Source organism: Rana temporaria, chromosome 2 (genome assembly GCF_905171775.1).
Source record: "Rana temporaria chromosome 2, aRanTem1.1, whole genome shotgun sequence".
NCBI classification, from domain to species: Eukaryota; Metazoa; Chordata; class Amphibia; order Anura; family Ranidae; genus Rana; species Rana temporaria.
The window spans coordinates 95,902,141-95,917,552 of NC_053490.1; the positions used below are offsets into that span (position 1 = coordinate 95,902,141).

At 45.7% G+C, this 15,412-nt stretch overlaps 1 protein-coding gene across 1 annotated transcript in view; it reads right to left on the reverse strand.

The window, feature by feature from the left end:
* The window catches only part of RNF17 (ring finger protein 17), a 720,374-nt gene that overhangs the window by 634,443 nt on the left and 70,519 nt on the right, over positions 1-15,412 (reverse strand). The window contains exon 4 of the mRNA XM_040339329.1: positions 3,473-3,528. Within this exon, the coding sequence (XP_040195263.1) occupies positions 3,473-3,528 (56 nt within the window). The remainder of the gene's footprint in view (positions 1-3,472; positions 3,529-15,412) is intronic.

Here is a 15,412-nt window from a genome sequence, read left to right on the forward strand (position 1 = left end):
ATCAACCCTAGGTACTCCAGACAATGAGTCTGTACCAAGACGTTCAGCGCCCAACCAAATTCCCGGAGGGTCTGACTGGCTATAGACACGTTCTCTTCTAATTCTGAGCCAGAAGCAGCTCTCAGAAGAAGATTGTCTAAGTAGCCCACGACAGCAATGCCTCGCCGTCTCAGCAAAGCCAGAATCGGGGCGAGCACCTTGGTGAACACTCTCGGTGCCTACGCTAGGCCAAAGGGAAGAGCCACAAACTGATGTGGTCTTCGCTGATCGCAAAAACCTCTGATGCCCGGTGAAGATGGGGAAATGCAAGTATGCGTCCTTGATGTCCAGGGACGCCAAAAAGTCCCCCGGATGGAGCGCAGCAACCACTGAACGAATTGATTCCATCCTGACCTTTTCGCACCCTCACAAAGGCATTGAGGGCCTTGAGGTTCAAGATTGGACAGACTCCATCCTTCTTTGGAAAATATTAAAGTGTATTCGTACAGTTTGTACTCCTGCGCTGACCTTAAATTATGAATGAATATGTATATATCCGTGACATTCATACACCAGCTCTTGTGAATCGTTATCTCTAAATCTGTGATACATTCACATATATAGAAACAAAATGTAAAAATTATATAAAACACAAAATATATGAACCCCTTCTCCCCTGCAAACTCTTAAGCGCGTCTGCGCTATTAATCAAAATACGGAACTATAAATACACTAAATAGTCCAGTGCAATCGTGCATTAATACAATGTCCTCAAAAAGCGTGCCTCCAGTAAGTGCAGGGATTTGTGCTTTGCTGCAAAAAAAAATTGTGACTTTGCCACCTTATAGTGTCACCACCACCTCCTATTGTGCTATGCTCTCACCAGATTCAAAAAGGTAAACTGCATATAATCATATGGTGTACGGTTTCCTCTTCTGGTTCCCGAATCTCTGCGCTCCAACTCTCTATGGGTTCTCTTATACTCCCAAGAAGAAAAAAGGCCCATATGGTGTAGTACGTTTTAACAAGTTTTATTCATGAAACATTAAAAACAAATTTTACACTCACATGTTCCTGTGCCCAAGCCGGCACTAGCCTGTCCAGCGTCACTGCTACCTTCCCGGCGTGCGTTCCAAGCCTTAACGTTGGTGCGTTCCAGCGGACAAAAATGCCTGTGCGGTATCGTTCCAGGGGTTAAGAATCGTGTGGCGTGAAAAAGATGTGTGGTACCCCCGCGCCTCGACGCGTTTCGAATACTTAGATTCGTCCTCAGGAAGCCATCCTTCTTTGGGTCTACAAACGGATTCGAATAGAATCCACAAAACCTTTCCTCCAGTGGCACAGGTAAAATTACCCCGCACCTGAGCAAGTCTTGTACTGCTCCTATTAAGGCAGACCGACGAGCCGGAAGGAGAGGAAGATTTGAGGTAAAGAATCTGTTTGGCGGACAAGATCTTGTACTTGAAGCGATCACCTCACAGACCCACTGGTCGGAGAGCAGGGAGGTTCACCGAGCTGCAAACCCGCAAAGCCTTCCCCCCACCCTGGAGTCGGGCAAACTTCATGCGGTAGCAGGCTTGTTAGCCGGCTTGCGCACCCAGGGGTGCTTCTGTCCCCCAGCTGGACCTTTGTCAGTCTGGGAGGATCTGCCGGCTGACCCTGACTGACGAAAATTCCGCTTCTGCATGGAATAGGAGGGCCTGGCTTATGATGTGGCTCCTTCCCCTTAGGGAGAAGTGTGCTCTAACCTTCATGTCGTCCAGCGAGGTACCAAAAAGCCTACCACCCTTGAAGGGCAAATCTGCTAGAGCTTTTTTGGATGCTGTCTCAGCGGACCAGCATTTCAGCAAAATCAGGCGGCGCAATACCACCGCTGATACAGAGGCTCTGGAGATCAAGGGAGCTGCATCCAGAGTGGCATCACAGACGTACACAAGGCCCTGTACCAACTGGTCAGCCAACCTCACACTCAGGGGGGAGCCGATTCTCCTCCACTGTCTGGCGCAAAATCTTTGCCCATTCAGTAAGCGTCTGAGACACCAGAGTTGCAGCCAAAATAGGACGCAACGCAGACCCCAGCATGGTGAACATGAAACGGGTCACAGCTTCGGACCTCCTATCAGTAGGGTGCTTAAAAACAGGGGTCCCCTCCCCTCTACCAGGGGAGTGGTTACCTTATTTAGCCGAGAGACCGGGGGGGGGGGGCCACGACCGGAGGAGAGGCCCATTTTTTCAAAAGGCTCTCCTCAAAAGGGAGCCATGCGCTGAGGGACCACAAAATAACTTCTGTGGCCGTTCCCATTCCTTATCTATGAACTTATGAACAGTACTTGCCCGTCCTTGCAAAAACTTGCTGGCGCGTCCCTGACAGACCCACAACGATGGTACGGAGTAGCTGTTGGCCCAGTCCACTTTGAGCGAGACAACAGCAGCCCAGTCATATGTGGACCCTGGATCATATGCTCATGTAGTGACCGACCCAGCGTGTAGCCAAGGTCTGCTCACGCTCAATGGCCGGACTGGGGGGGGGACTACAAGGATCTATAATATCCAGCCTGTCACCCAGCCGGCAGTTGATAGAACAATCACAAAAACAAAAATGTCTTCAGGACTCTGGGCCCAAAGGGAGCCAAGTCCACCTCCTCTGCTAGGCAGAAAAAAACTGAGCTGCATTCTGCAGGGTGAGGGGTTATGACGGAGGGACCGTCCCCTGTGCGGGGCTGTTCAACTCTGTTAAAGTTACATGTTTTAAGATAACTAACATGTTCTGCCTAGTCCTCTTCTATGAACAGGAACATAACCCACTTCTCAAGATTTAGGGAGCTGTGTCCGTACATGGACGATAAGAGAAAAAATAATTGATTATATACAGATGCATCTCATAAAACTAGACGGTCATCAAACAATTAACTTATTTCAGTCAATTCAAAAAGTGACACTCATATTTTATATAGGATGTGTTACACACAAGAGTAAAGTGCCCACAGCGCTGCTTTGAAATGTATGTCCCTAGAACACCCGACGGTGCTCCCTGAATGTTGGGCCTCTTGAACGTATCTTATGTAATCATCCTCTGACCCACCCCCCCTTTTCACATCAGTCAGTCGTCGTCCCCATTTCTGATTTTATCATTTTGACTGAGCTTTACAACACCCTCTATTTATGCACATTTATGTTAGCATTTATTAAAATGTTATTCTCCTCGCACAGCATCTAAAATCACAGATACACAGCTCAGAATCAATACTTGCACAACGTAGGGATGAGCTCCAGCGTGTTCGCATAGTACACGTGCAGGTTCCGCCAGGAAGTCAGCACGGCGCTGCGCTAATTACAGCCAGGGAGACATTTCCCGATCTCTGCAGCCGAGCATCGGGACAATGTCTCCCTGGCTGTAATTAGCGCAGCGCCATGCAGACTTCCTGGCGGGCTCTGCACGTGTACTATGCGAACACCCTAGAGCTCATCCCTAGCACAACATTTTAAAACATACCGTTTGAGGGATGTTGCTTGTTTGGTTCAGGATTATTCAAAGACATGCCTGTACAGCTGTAAGGTAAAGAATTTCATTATATTGTATGCAAAACAAAATATTATTGCCTGGATTCACAGCTCATTTTGTAGCTACATAAAAAGTGAAGAACCTGGGAGGTTGCAATGCAACCAGTTATTGAAACCAACTGATGGTAGGCAACAGACTTGGGTTACAACCAAATCCATTTTCAGCATATTATGACTTTAAGCACATCTCTAACCCCCCTCTGCCAAAAATAAAAACTTTAAATTTTTCAAGCAATATATAGCATAGATAGAACATTATGAATAATGTGCAAGCACCTTTACCCACCCATGTAAATAATTGAAACATTATGGCCTCTTAGCGTACAAATGGTTAAAAATATAAAATAAATTGCATTTTAAAGTATTGTATAGAGTGGTGAGGGATTAGAATACCTGTAATGTTCTTATTACCATTTCTGCCCCTTTTAGGGAGATTCACCCCATTTTTCCTGTTTTTTTTTTTTTTTTAAATACTTTGAGTTTTCGTGTGAAAAAACGGTTACATAATACAGCCTCTGGGCATACCCCGGCTGAGAAAAACATAACAATCCTACAGATTTTAAACTATTCAATAGATACTACTACAACTTAAAACTACTCATGTTGTCAAAATAGAGCGGTAAGGGGAAGGATAACGAATCCTGTTCTTTGGGTGACCACTTTAGGAAGGAGGTGCTGAGGTTAAGGGTAACGCTTTTAAAGAGATCCTTCAGATAGTAGCAAAATTTGGTCTTCGCCGCTACAAGGCTTTTGGCTGAAATAAGCAGTAGCAAAATTTGGTCTTCACCGCTACAAGGCTTTTGGCTGAAATAAGCATTCAAGGGGATCCAAAGCCTATTGTGTTGAGTTTGTGATGTGCGATTCTAACCATACGTGCCAAATTTTGTCAAACTTAGCTGGGAAGCATCTGGTGAGATAGACCGTTTTGTATAGTGGCACCGCTGAGTTGATCAGTGATTTCCATGTATTCAAAGTAGGTACCCCTGTGATTTCCATGTATTCAAAGTAGGTACCCCTGTTTGTTTCCACTTTATAAGTAGAGCCTTTCTAGAATAGAATAGTAGAAGGCTCCGAAATTTAGGCTGAGGCAGGGGATTTCCAGGGACAAGCAGGGCAGTTTTTAAGGCTCACCAGGGTGTTCTGTGGAGAGGATGGCAACAGATTCCTTCAGGATTAGCGGAGCTCTTCACCAGCACGTCTACCTTGGCTTACATCCAGACAGGCCACCCCCCCCCCCCCCCATTTTTCCTTTTTAATGTTACCAAAAAGAGAACTCACATTTTGGCTTGTTACCAGAACAGGAAGAGAGGGGACATCTTCCAATGCACTTTTGAGCCATTTCCCCTCCCTTATCCTATTAAAAATAGGGAGAAAAATTGCCTCACTTTAAAAGTAGAATTCAAGCCTAAAGCCACATACACATGGTACGATTGCTGGAAAGGGGTTGTCTATTGACAGACTGTTGTCCTAAATTCTTACCATTGGTACTCTCCTTTTGACCATTGTCCAATTTTCGGCCAACAAATGTTGGGTGACAGGCTAGTAAATTATGGGCAGGCAACGGCTTCGTCGGATTTTTGTATGGTCAGAACACAAATCCGTCACACTAAAGTCAAAAGTACATAACACGCATGCTCAGAATCAATGCTCACCAAACATGAAATTAGCAGAAGGGGCCCAAAGGGTGGCACTCAGAGTTTTATTTCCTTGTAGTACGTCACTACGTTCGTGTTTGTGGCATGACAATTGTGTACCGTTAGTATGCAAGACAAGATCCTGACACACGCTCTTGACAAAAATCAGATGCTCGGTTGGTCAACAATCGTACCGTGTGTACGAGGCTCAACACCAACTAGTCTTGGAAAATATTCCACACCCCCTCCTGCTACCTATACTGCCTAAATTGTGTAAAAACATGGAATGCAAATAAAGAACAGAAGTCCACTAACTACACAAGTTATTTTACCTGCAGTTAGAAATACAACCTACTTTGGAGGAAAATAAAATCAGTCAAGTAATCATTTTCAAACAGAAAATTACAATTAACACAAACTCTTTCCTGGAAATAAAATAGGATTTTTGTACTCACTATAAAAATGTTTTTTTTTTTTTTTTTTAATGAGTCAATTGGGGAACAAAGCACTTAAAGCGGGGGTTCACCCTTAGAGGGCACTTTTTCCCCTTAGATTCCTGCTCGTTTTCTCTAGGGGAATCGGCAATTTGTATTAAAATATGTGCAGTACTTACCCGTTTTCGAGCTGCATCTTCTTCCGTCACGCTTCCGGGTGTGGGCTTCGGGAATGGGCGTTCCTTCTTGATTGACAGTCTTCCGAGAGGCTTCTGACGGTCGCATCCATCGCGTCACGATTTTCCGAAAGAAGCCGAACGTCGGTGCGCAGGCGCAGTATAGAGCCGCACCGACGTTCGGCTTCTTTCGGCTACGAGTGACGCGATGGATGCGACCGTCGGAAGCCTCTCGGAAGAATGTCAATCAAGAAGGAACGCCCGCTCCCGAAGACCCATACCCGGAAGCGACGGAAGAAGATGCAGCTCGAAAACGGGTAAGTACGGCTCATATTTTAATACAAATAGCCGATTCCCCTAGACCGAACGAGCAGGAATCTAGGGGAAGAAAATTTTTTTTTTTAGAAATGGGTGAACTCCCGCTTTAATTCACCCCCAGATTATACTGCCACCTAAAAGGAGGTTAGAACACTGGCAAACAGAAAAAAATGCATTCATCAGCTAGGAAGCTGCGCATGAGATGTACTTGGACATTCAAACATGACAAGGATCCAAAACACAAGGCCAAGTCGACCTGTCATTGGCTACAGCATAATAAAGTGAAGGTTCTGGGGTTGCTATCTCAGTCTCCTGACCTCAATATCATTGAGCCACTCTGGGGAGATCTCAAAACGTGCAGTTCATGCAAGACAGCCCAAGAATTTCCAGGAACTGGAGGCTTTTGCCAAGAGGAATCTGCAGCTTTACCATCTGAGAAGATAAAGAGCCTTATCCACAAATACCACAAAAGACTTCAAGCTGTCATTGCTGTTAAAGTGGGCAATACACGGTATTAACCACTTGTCGACCAGCTAACGCCTATATACAAAATCGGCAGAATGGCACAGCTGCGCAAAGCAACTTCCTTGCACGCTGATTTAAATTTGCGCTCTTCCACCGCAAGCCCTCGGGATACACGGACTCTATGTCCGCCGGTGTCCTGCGACTGTCATGGAGCTGCCTATGTAAAAGCATTTCCCTGTTCTGCCTAGTGATCTACTGCTCCCTATCATTGGAAGCAGTGATCACTGTCGTGTCACTTGTAGCCCACAGGCCGCCCGCCCCCCACAGTTCAGTTAGAATCACTCCCTAGTACACACTTAACCCTTTCATCGCCCCCTAGTGTTTAATACCCCTTTCCTGCCAGTGTCATTTACACAGTAATCCGTGCATTTTTATAGCACTGATCGCTGCATAAATGACAATGGTCCCAAAGTAGTGACAAGTGTGTCTGCCATAATGTCGCAGTCACAATAAAAATAGCTAATCGCCGCCATTACTAATAAAACATTTTTTTATAAAAATGCCATAAAAAACTATCCCCTATTTTGTAAATGCTATAACTTTTGCACAAACCAATCAATATACGCTTATTGCGATTTTTTTTTTACCAAAAATATGTAGCATACATATCGGCCTAAACTGAGAAAGAAATTTTTTATATATTTTTTGGGGATATTATAGCAAAAAATAAAAACCTGCAGAGGTGATCAAATACCACCAAAATAAATCTCTATTTATGGGGGGGGGGGAGTATGTCAATTTTGTTTGGGTGCAACGCGCAATTGTCAGATAAGGTGACAGTGCCGAATCGCAACAAGTGCTCTGGTCAGGAAGGGGGTAAATTCTTCCAGGGCTAAAGTGGTTAAGAACTGGGGTATGCATACTTTTGATCAGGATCATTTAGGTAGTTTCTGTTGTGATTATGAGTTAAAAAGAGTAAACTAACCATGAGAGCCGGTTCACACTGGGGCGACTGACGAGTAGCGTCCCATTCAATGCAATGGAACCGCTCTAATAGGAGCGACGACTTAGAAAAAGGTTCTTGCACGACTTTGGGGGCGGCTCGGGGCGACCTGCATTGACTTCTACACAGAAATCGTTTTGCAGAGTTGCCCCCGAAGTCGTGACGCGGAAGTGTGAACCGGCTCGTGAGTGAAAAAAGTTTGTTATTCATATTCTCTGAAAAATGGCCAAAAAATTATAAAATCATAAATTCTGCCAGGGTATGTAATCTTATGCGCACAACTGTAATCGCTGAGGCCGCGTACACACGGTCGTCCCAAACGATGAGAATGGTCCGATGGACCGTTTTCATCGGTTCACCGCTGAAGTGGCCTGACGGCCTGATATGCGTACACACAGTCAGTTCAAAATACGATTGGGTCAGAACGCGGTGACGTAAAACACACGATGTGCTGAAAAAAACGAAGTTCAATGCTTCCAAGCATGCGTCGACTTGATTCTGAGCAGGCGCTGGTTTTGAACCGATGCTTTTGTGTACTAACGGTTCGATTTTAAAGCATGTTTTAAAATTTTGGACCAAGGGACAAAGGACCGATGGGCCGTACACACGGTCGGTTTTGACGGATGAAACTGGACTTAAGGCAGTTTTCATCGGTCAAAACCGACCGTGTTTACGCGGCATAAGGGTCACTAAAGGATTTTTTTTTAGCTAAATAGCTTCCTTTACCTTACTGCAGTCCTGGTTTCATGTCCTCATTGTTCGTTTTTGCAAAAAAAAAAAATTCCTTTACAACTCCTTTAATTTATACTGCGAAACAGTGAAAGTAATATTATAAAAAAAACTATTAATTCATCGATTAATCTTTCATTTTTTTGATCCATCAAAATTCTTTTGATTGGTACTCACCTCTCCGTCGGCTTCCGGGTCTTCAGGGAGTTCCGTCGGAGATCCGGTGACGTCGCGGACACCGGCGGGGCATGGCCGTGTCCATCTGAAGGGCTCCTTTGCTGTGCCTCCATATCTGCATGCCGGCGGGACCTTACCATCTGCCACACGCAAGGGCTGATACACTTCCCTCTATCAACCTGGGATTCTACAGCCATCCACTGGGAGTTGCGATAGTTCCCTTCATGGGACATCTACATGCCGGCAGACTGTTAACCTCTCCTGATCTGGATTCAGCAGAGGTATCGTTGTACACATTTTTATACCAGTATCATACTTATCTACATGTATTTATGACTGCTTTTGCTACCGTTTGGTATTACTCGCACCATTTTTACAGTTTATGTAGCTACATTGATTTTATCTCCAGTGCAATATTTATTTTGTTACCTACTTGAAGGCTATTAAAGTTTTAATGCTATTCCCATCGAGCGCTGCCTTTGTGTGTTTTTTGTATCCTGCTATCCATTTTCCAGTGGTTGGTAGCTGCACTGGGAATCAGCCTGCAAGGAGATCAGCTAAAAGTAGTTGGATCTGTATGTGCGTTATAATTAATCGAAATAAGACGATTAATCGATTTAAAAAAGAAAAAACCGATTAATCGAACACAAAAATTTAAATCGGTAACAGTCCTAATATATAGTCAGACATGAATCTATATGAAGGGTAGAAGGGAGATCAAAATCTTTTATAATAAAGTAGTACTAAAAGCTGAGACCTAATTTTTCATGGATATGATCATTTTAAATATAATGCACAATACTGGTAAAAGTTTACTTTAAATGTAATTACAATGCTTTATATTACCTCCAGTCTATCAGCCTCCACCTTCTCTGGGTTCAGATGCTGATCTTTCCTGCAGTCTAACCACTTTCCGCTCAGCCTATAACAGAATGACTGGGCGTCAGTCTGACACACCGCAGTACCGATCTCGGTAAAGAGCCTCTGACGGAGGCCCTTTACCACATGATCAGCCTTGTCCGATCACAATGTAAAGAGGAAGAGCTGTTTATCGGCTTTTCCTCACTCGATTGCCGAGGCCAGGCCGAATGGGAGGGCCTCAAATTGAAAATGGTCCTCTCCGACCGCAAAACGCAGAAATCTCTGGTGTTTTGCGCACATGGGGATATGCAGGTACGCGTCCTTGATATCCAAGGATGCCAGGAAGTCCCCCTGATGGAGCGCTGCTACTACTGAGCGAATCGATTCCATCCTGAATTTTTGCACCTTGACAAAACAATTGAGGGCCTTGAGGTCCAGAATTGGACGAACCCCTTCTTTCCTGGGGACTACAAACAGATTGGAGTAAAACCCCAGAAACCGCTCCGTTGAGGGAACCGGTACAACCACTCCCCTGACCAGCAGATCCTGGACAGCCCCTGACAGATCCTTCCGGCGATCCGGAGGAAGCCGGAGGGAAAAAATCTGGTGGGCAAGAGAGAAACCCGAGATGCGGGCGGGGGCAGGCCTTCATGCAGAGGCAGGCTTGTTGGGCTTGCGTTACCAGGGGCGCTTTTTGCCCTTCAGCGGGCGCCTTAGCACCCTGAAAATGTTTTCCTGCAGCAATTGGCGGGCGAAAAAAAACGCTTTGGGAGTAGTAAAGGAGGGCCCTTGCTTATGGTGAGGCTCCTTACCGTTTTTAGATTGCGGGAGCAGAGTGCTCTTACCGCATGTGGCATCCTTTATGATATCATCCAGGGACACCCCAAATAGCCGCTTACCCTTAAAGCCGCTCATCCTTTAAGGGTAAATCTACCAAGGCCTTCTTAGAAGACTGGTCCGCAGACCAACACTTCAGCCACACAAGGCGGCGTAGTACCACCGCATAGGCGGAGGCCCTGGAGAGCAAGGGAAGCGTATCCAGGGCCGACTCACAGACAAACTTTAGGACCTGCACCAACTGGTCGGTCAGGTCCACACAGGTCTCAGAAGCATTCTGCGCCTCCAGCTCCTGCAGCAAAGATTTTGCCCGTTCGGTAAGTGTCTGCGACACCAGAGCCGATCTCACCGCCGACCCCACCACTGTGAACATGGACCGGGCCACAGCCTCGGTTCTCCTATCTGCGGGGTCCATAAAGGCGGGAGCCCCTTCCACAGAAAACGTGGTAGCCTTGTTCAGTCTGGACACAGGGGGGTCCACTGACGGAGGAGATATCCTTTTGAGAAGGATTTCCTAAAAAAGTGGGTAACGGGCCGCAAAGTATTTTGGAACAGCAAAAACTTTCTGCGGCCGATCCCATTCCTTGTACAACAATTTGTCCAGATATAAAAACACAAGGAAACACTTTCGCAGTGCGAGGTGGCTTGCGGAACCCAAAAGGGACCGGCATGTCTGATGCCTCCGCCAAATTCTCAAGTTTCTGAGTATCCCGCACCGCAGTGATAAGAGCTCCAACAAATTCCTTATCATGCGCTGACCCTGAAGCAGAGTCATCCTCACTGTCCGTGTGGGCTAAGCCTGCATCATCTGACATGACGGAACCAGGGCCAGAAGCAGAAGCGGGGCCTGATTCCGTGTCAGAGACATCCCTAGAAGAAGGCGCTTTTTACCCCCCTTCTGGCCACTCGCCGCTTCAATCCTGGCAACAAACGCCTCAAGGACTGCCGTCATAGCATCCACTGATGCAGCAGGAACAGGGGCACTAAGGGTTAACTCTGGCATGCTTGGGGTAGAAGCCTCTGGTTCGGACGCCATGCTGACCCACCGTATATGTCGCCCTAGTACTGCAAGGCAGGACCCACAGGTCACCCCCCCCCCTCCTAGAGGACTCACCACCCGACCAGGCTGTGGTGCTGCTGCCCGTGCTGTGCCGTCACTCAGGAAGTGTGCTGAGAGCGTTTGGCACCGTTATTCTGGTCACTAGAGGCAAAAACTTTTCCAAGGTGGCCACCGACATGCAGAAAAAACAGCCTGTGGGCTACAAGAAAATGGCTGCCGAGTCAATAGAGGCGCGGCACAGGCAAAATGGCGGCCATACACGTGTTTTTAAAAAAAACAGTGAGAAACACAGCAGAACACAGTAAGGCACCAGGCCCTGCATCCCCCCCCCCCCCCCGCACACACAGAAACTCCTCCCAGGGAACACATTTAACCCCTTGATCGCTCCCTAGTGTTAACCCCTTCCCTGCCAGTGTCATTTATACAGTAATCAGTACATTTTTATAGCACTGATCACCAAAAATTGTCACTTGCGGTCAGATTTGTTCGCCGCATTGTCGCAATCCCAATAAAATAAAAATTGCAGATCACCGCCATTCCCACCCCCCAAAGTCCCTAAATCTATCTTGTAACTTGTAGACGCTATAAATTTTGCGTAAACTAATAAATATATGCAGCTTTTACCAAAAATACGTAGCAGAATACATATTGGTATAAATCAGGGATATGCAATTAGTTAACCTTCTCAATAAAAAGGAGAGGGATTTTTTAATTCCGTTGGCTCCAAGGAAACCCATCATATATTTTTTGCCCAAGGTGCATACAAGTTTAACCAACCCCCCCAGGGAGACCCATTATAAGTGGGTTGGATTCTATAACCTCTAGAATTGGCAAGTATATTGATGTTTTCCTGCAACCGCTGGTGTCTGGGACTCCTTCATATATTAAAGATTCAGCACAGGTCATCCAAATTTTTCAGAGTTTGGAGAGGAGATATGGATACATTCTGGCTACTGCGGATGTGTCCTCTCTTTACACCATTATCTCTCACAGTGATGGTTTGGAGGGTGTGGAAATGTTCCTGAAAAGGGACCCTGAATTGATCCCGTTTCAGTAGGAATCCATTTTAGAGTTGTTGGGGTACGCCATGACCCAAACAAATTTTTGGTTTGGAGGGACTCATTACCTCCAAAATAGAGGGGTCGCAATGGGCGCGATATTCGCGCCCAGTATGGCCAATCTAATTATGGCCAAATGGGAGGAAGATGTCATCTATGCCAACAGAAGACCGGAATTGCAATTGGCACCCAATATTTTGGATGCCCCGAACAGAGTATTGTTTTTCCAAAAATCGAAAGGATATCATCCTTGTCATAATTGTAATGTGTATGCCATCAACAAGGATAGGAGCAGAAAAATATGCCAGTTTCAATCTTATACCACTGGCAGGGTGTTTGACATCAACACTTTTATTACCTGCTCCTCCTTGAATGTTATCTCCCGATTTGTCCATGCGGCCTTCAATATGTGGGCCGCACGACACGTGTCATGCACGTTCGTGTGAACGAGCATATTGCCAATATCAGGAAAGGTTTTCCAAAACATACAGTATCTCGCCATTATTTGGATTGCCATAAGAAAAATCCTAAGGGCACCACTTTTGTGGCCATTGATCGTTTTACTCCACATTGGCAAGGAAGTATGTCCAAGCGAGAAATTTCCAAACTTGAAACTCGCTGGATATACGATATTAAGTGTTACACCCCTTTCGGCATGAATGTCGACTGGGATGTTAACTACTTTATTAACCACTTCCATACAGGGCACTTATACACCTTCCTGCCCAGACCAATTTTTAGCTTTCAGTGCTGTTGCACTTTAAAAATTACAATTGCGCAGTAATGCTTGACTGTACCCAAACTAAATTTTTATCATTTTGTACCCACAAATAGAGCTTTCTTTTGGTGGTATTTGATGACCTCTGGGATTTTGATTTTCTGCAAAAAAAATAAAAAAATGACCGAAAATTTTGAAAAAAAAATGTTTTTTGTTTCCGTTATAAAACATTGTAAATAAGTACGTTTTCTCCTTCACTAATGGGCACTGATGGTACTGCACTGACTGGCACTGATGGGCACCGATGAGGTGGCTCTGATGTGGTGGCATTGATGATGGGCACCACGGATGAGCACTGATGGGCGGCACGGATAGGTGGCACAGATGGGCAGGGATAGGCGGCACGGATGGGCAGGGATAGGCGGCACGGATGGGCAGGGATAGGCGGCACGGATGGGCAGGGATAAGCGGCACGGATGGGCAGGGATAGGCGGCACGGATGGGCAGGGATAGGCGGCACGGATGGGCAGGGATAGGCGGCACGGATGGGCAGGGATAGGCGGCACAGATGGGCAGGGATAGGCGGCACGGATAGGCGGAACGGATAGGCGGCACGGATGGGCAGGGATAGGCGGCACGGATGGGCACTGATAGGCGGCATGGATGGGCACTGATAGGCGGCATGGATGGGCACTGATAGGCGGCATGGATGGGCATAGATTGGCATCCATTAGTACAACACATTAGTGCCCATCAGTGCCAAACAATGCCTGCCAATCAGTGATGCCCATTGTGGGCACTGATTGGCATCCATTGTGGCACCGATTGGCATCCATTATGTGTCATCCCTGGTGGTCTAGGGTGGCATACCTTTGATTTAAATCCCTGGTGGTCTAGTGGGCATCCCTGGTGGTCCAGTGGGCATCCTCAGGGGGGGCTGTGCTGATAATCGATCAACACAAACCCCCCCTGTCAGAGCAGCAGCCGATCAGCTCTTCTCTACTCGCGTCTGACAGACGCGAGTGAGGAAAAGCCGATTACCGGCTTTTGCTGTTTACATCGTGATCAGCCGTGATTGGATACGGCTGATCACGTGGTAAAGAGTCTCCATAAGACACTTTACCTAGATCGGTGTTGCGGGGTGTCAGACTGACACCCTGCAACAACGATCGTCGCGGGGGCGCGCAGCGGCTCAGAATCCTGAGGACGTCATATGACGTCCAGTCAGAATTCTACAACCACTTTGCCGCCGTCAATCTGTCATTGGCGGGCGGCAAGTGGTTAATAATGGTTAATTTAGTTGATTTATTAAATAACCATTTAAATACTTCCTGTCATATGCAGTGTTGACACTAGTGGGAGTGTCTACACGCAATTTTAATATTACACCAATTTCCAGCACATAGTGGGGGGCCTCCTCCCCCCTTTTTATGCACATTTTTATGTAAATTTTTTGTATATTTATATATGCGATTGATTAATTTCTTTCCTCCCCAGTAGATGGTGCTGTTTTATATGTATTTTAATGGGCATTATTTTCACTTTCACATAGTACATTTACCTATTGTGGTCTTGTTGCTACGTCATTTTATGAGCAAATATATTGTTTCAAAAACTTTTTATGCTGATTATGTGGGCTATATTATGAATATGCGAAATTACGCTGTCTGTTGCGAGTTTCTATGGATGCTCTGTGTGCAGACAGCAAATCCTTTTTTGTTGATGTTCTGGTTTCTTCCTTGGAACGCAAGCACAGCTGATCTGCATTCCAAATGACATAATTTCCTGGTATTGACGGCCTGTTCCCGCCCACCGGATGTTGTCATGCAGATCAGATTGGTGCTTCCTTTTCCTGCCAGTTACTTGCATCACTTCCTGCTTCCTCCTGTGATTGTGCTTTAATATGCACAGCTGGTGGCCGTTTTAATCTGACCTATTAAGCATTGGGTTTGACAGGATGTTGTGTGTGTGTGTGTGTATGTATGTGTATATATATATATATATATATATATATATATATATATATATATATATATATATATATATATATATATATATATATATATATATATATATAGGCGTGCTTGTATCATTGGCCACGCCTCTGATGATCTCCAACTTCGGATGAAACATGTCAGGCTGGCTGATACAAAAACTTTGAGATCCGCAGATTTTTTATGTCATGATGATCTTTGTACACCTGCAAGTAGACTATAATTTTAATATGTTTTACCTTACGGGCTTCACTATTGATGCTTTCGTTCTCTTCATTGGTTAATTCCATGTGATGATTGCACAATATATCCATCCATTGTCCGAGTCTTGGAATTTCTTGATGTTATGCTGATCGATCCATCTGGTTTGGAATATCGTTTCCCCATTAACCCTCTGCATTGTATGAT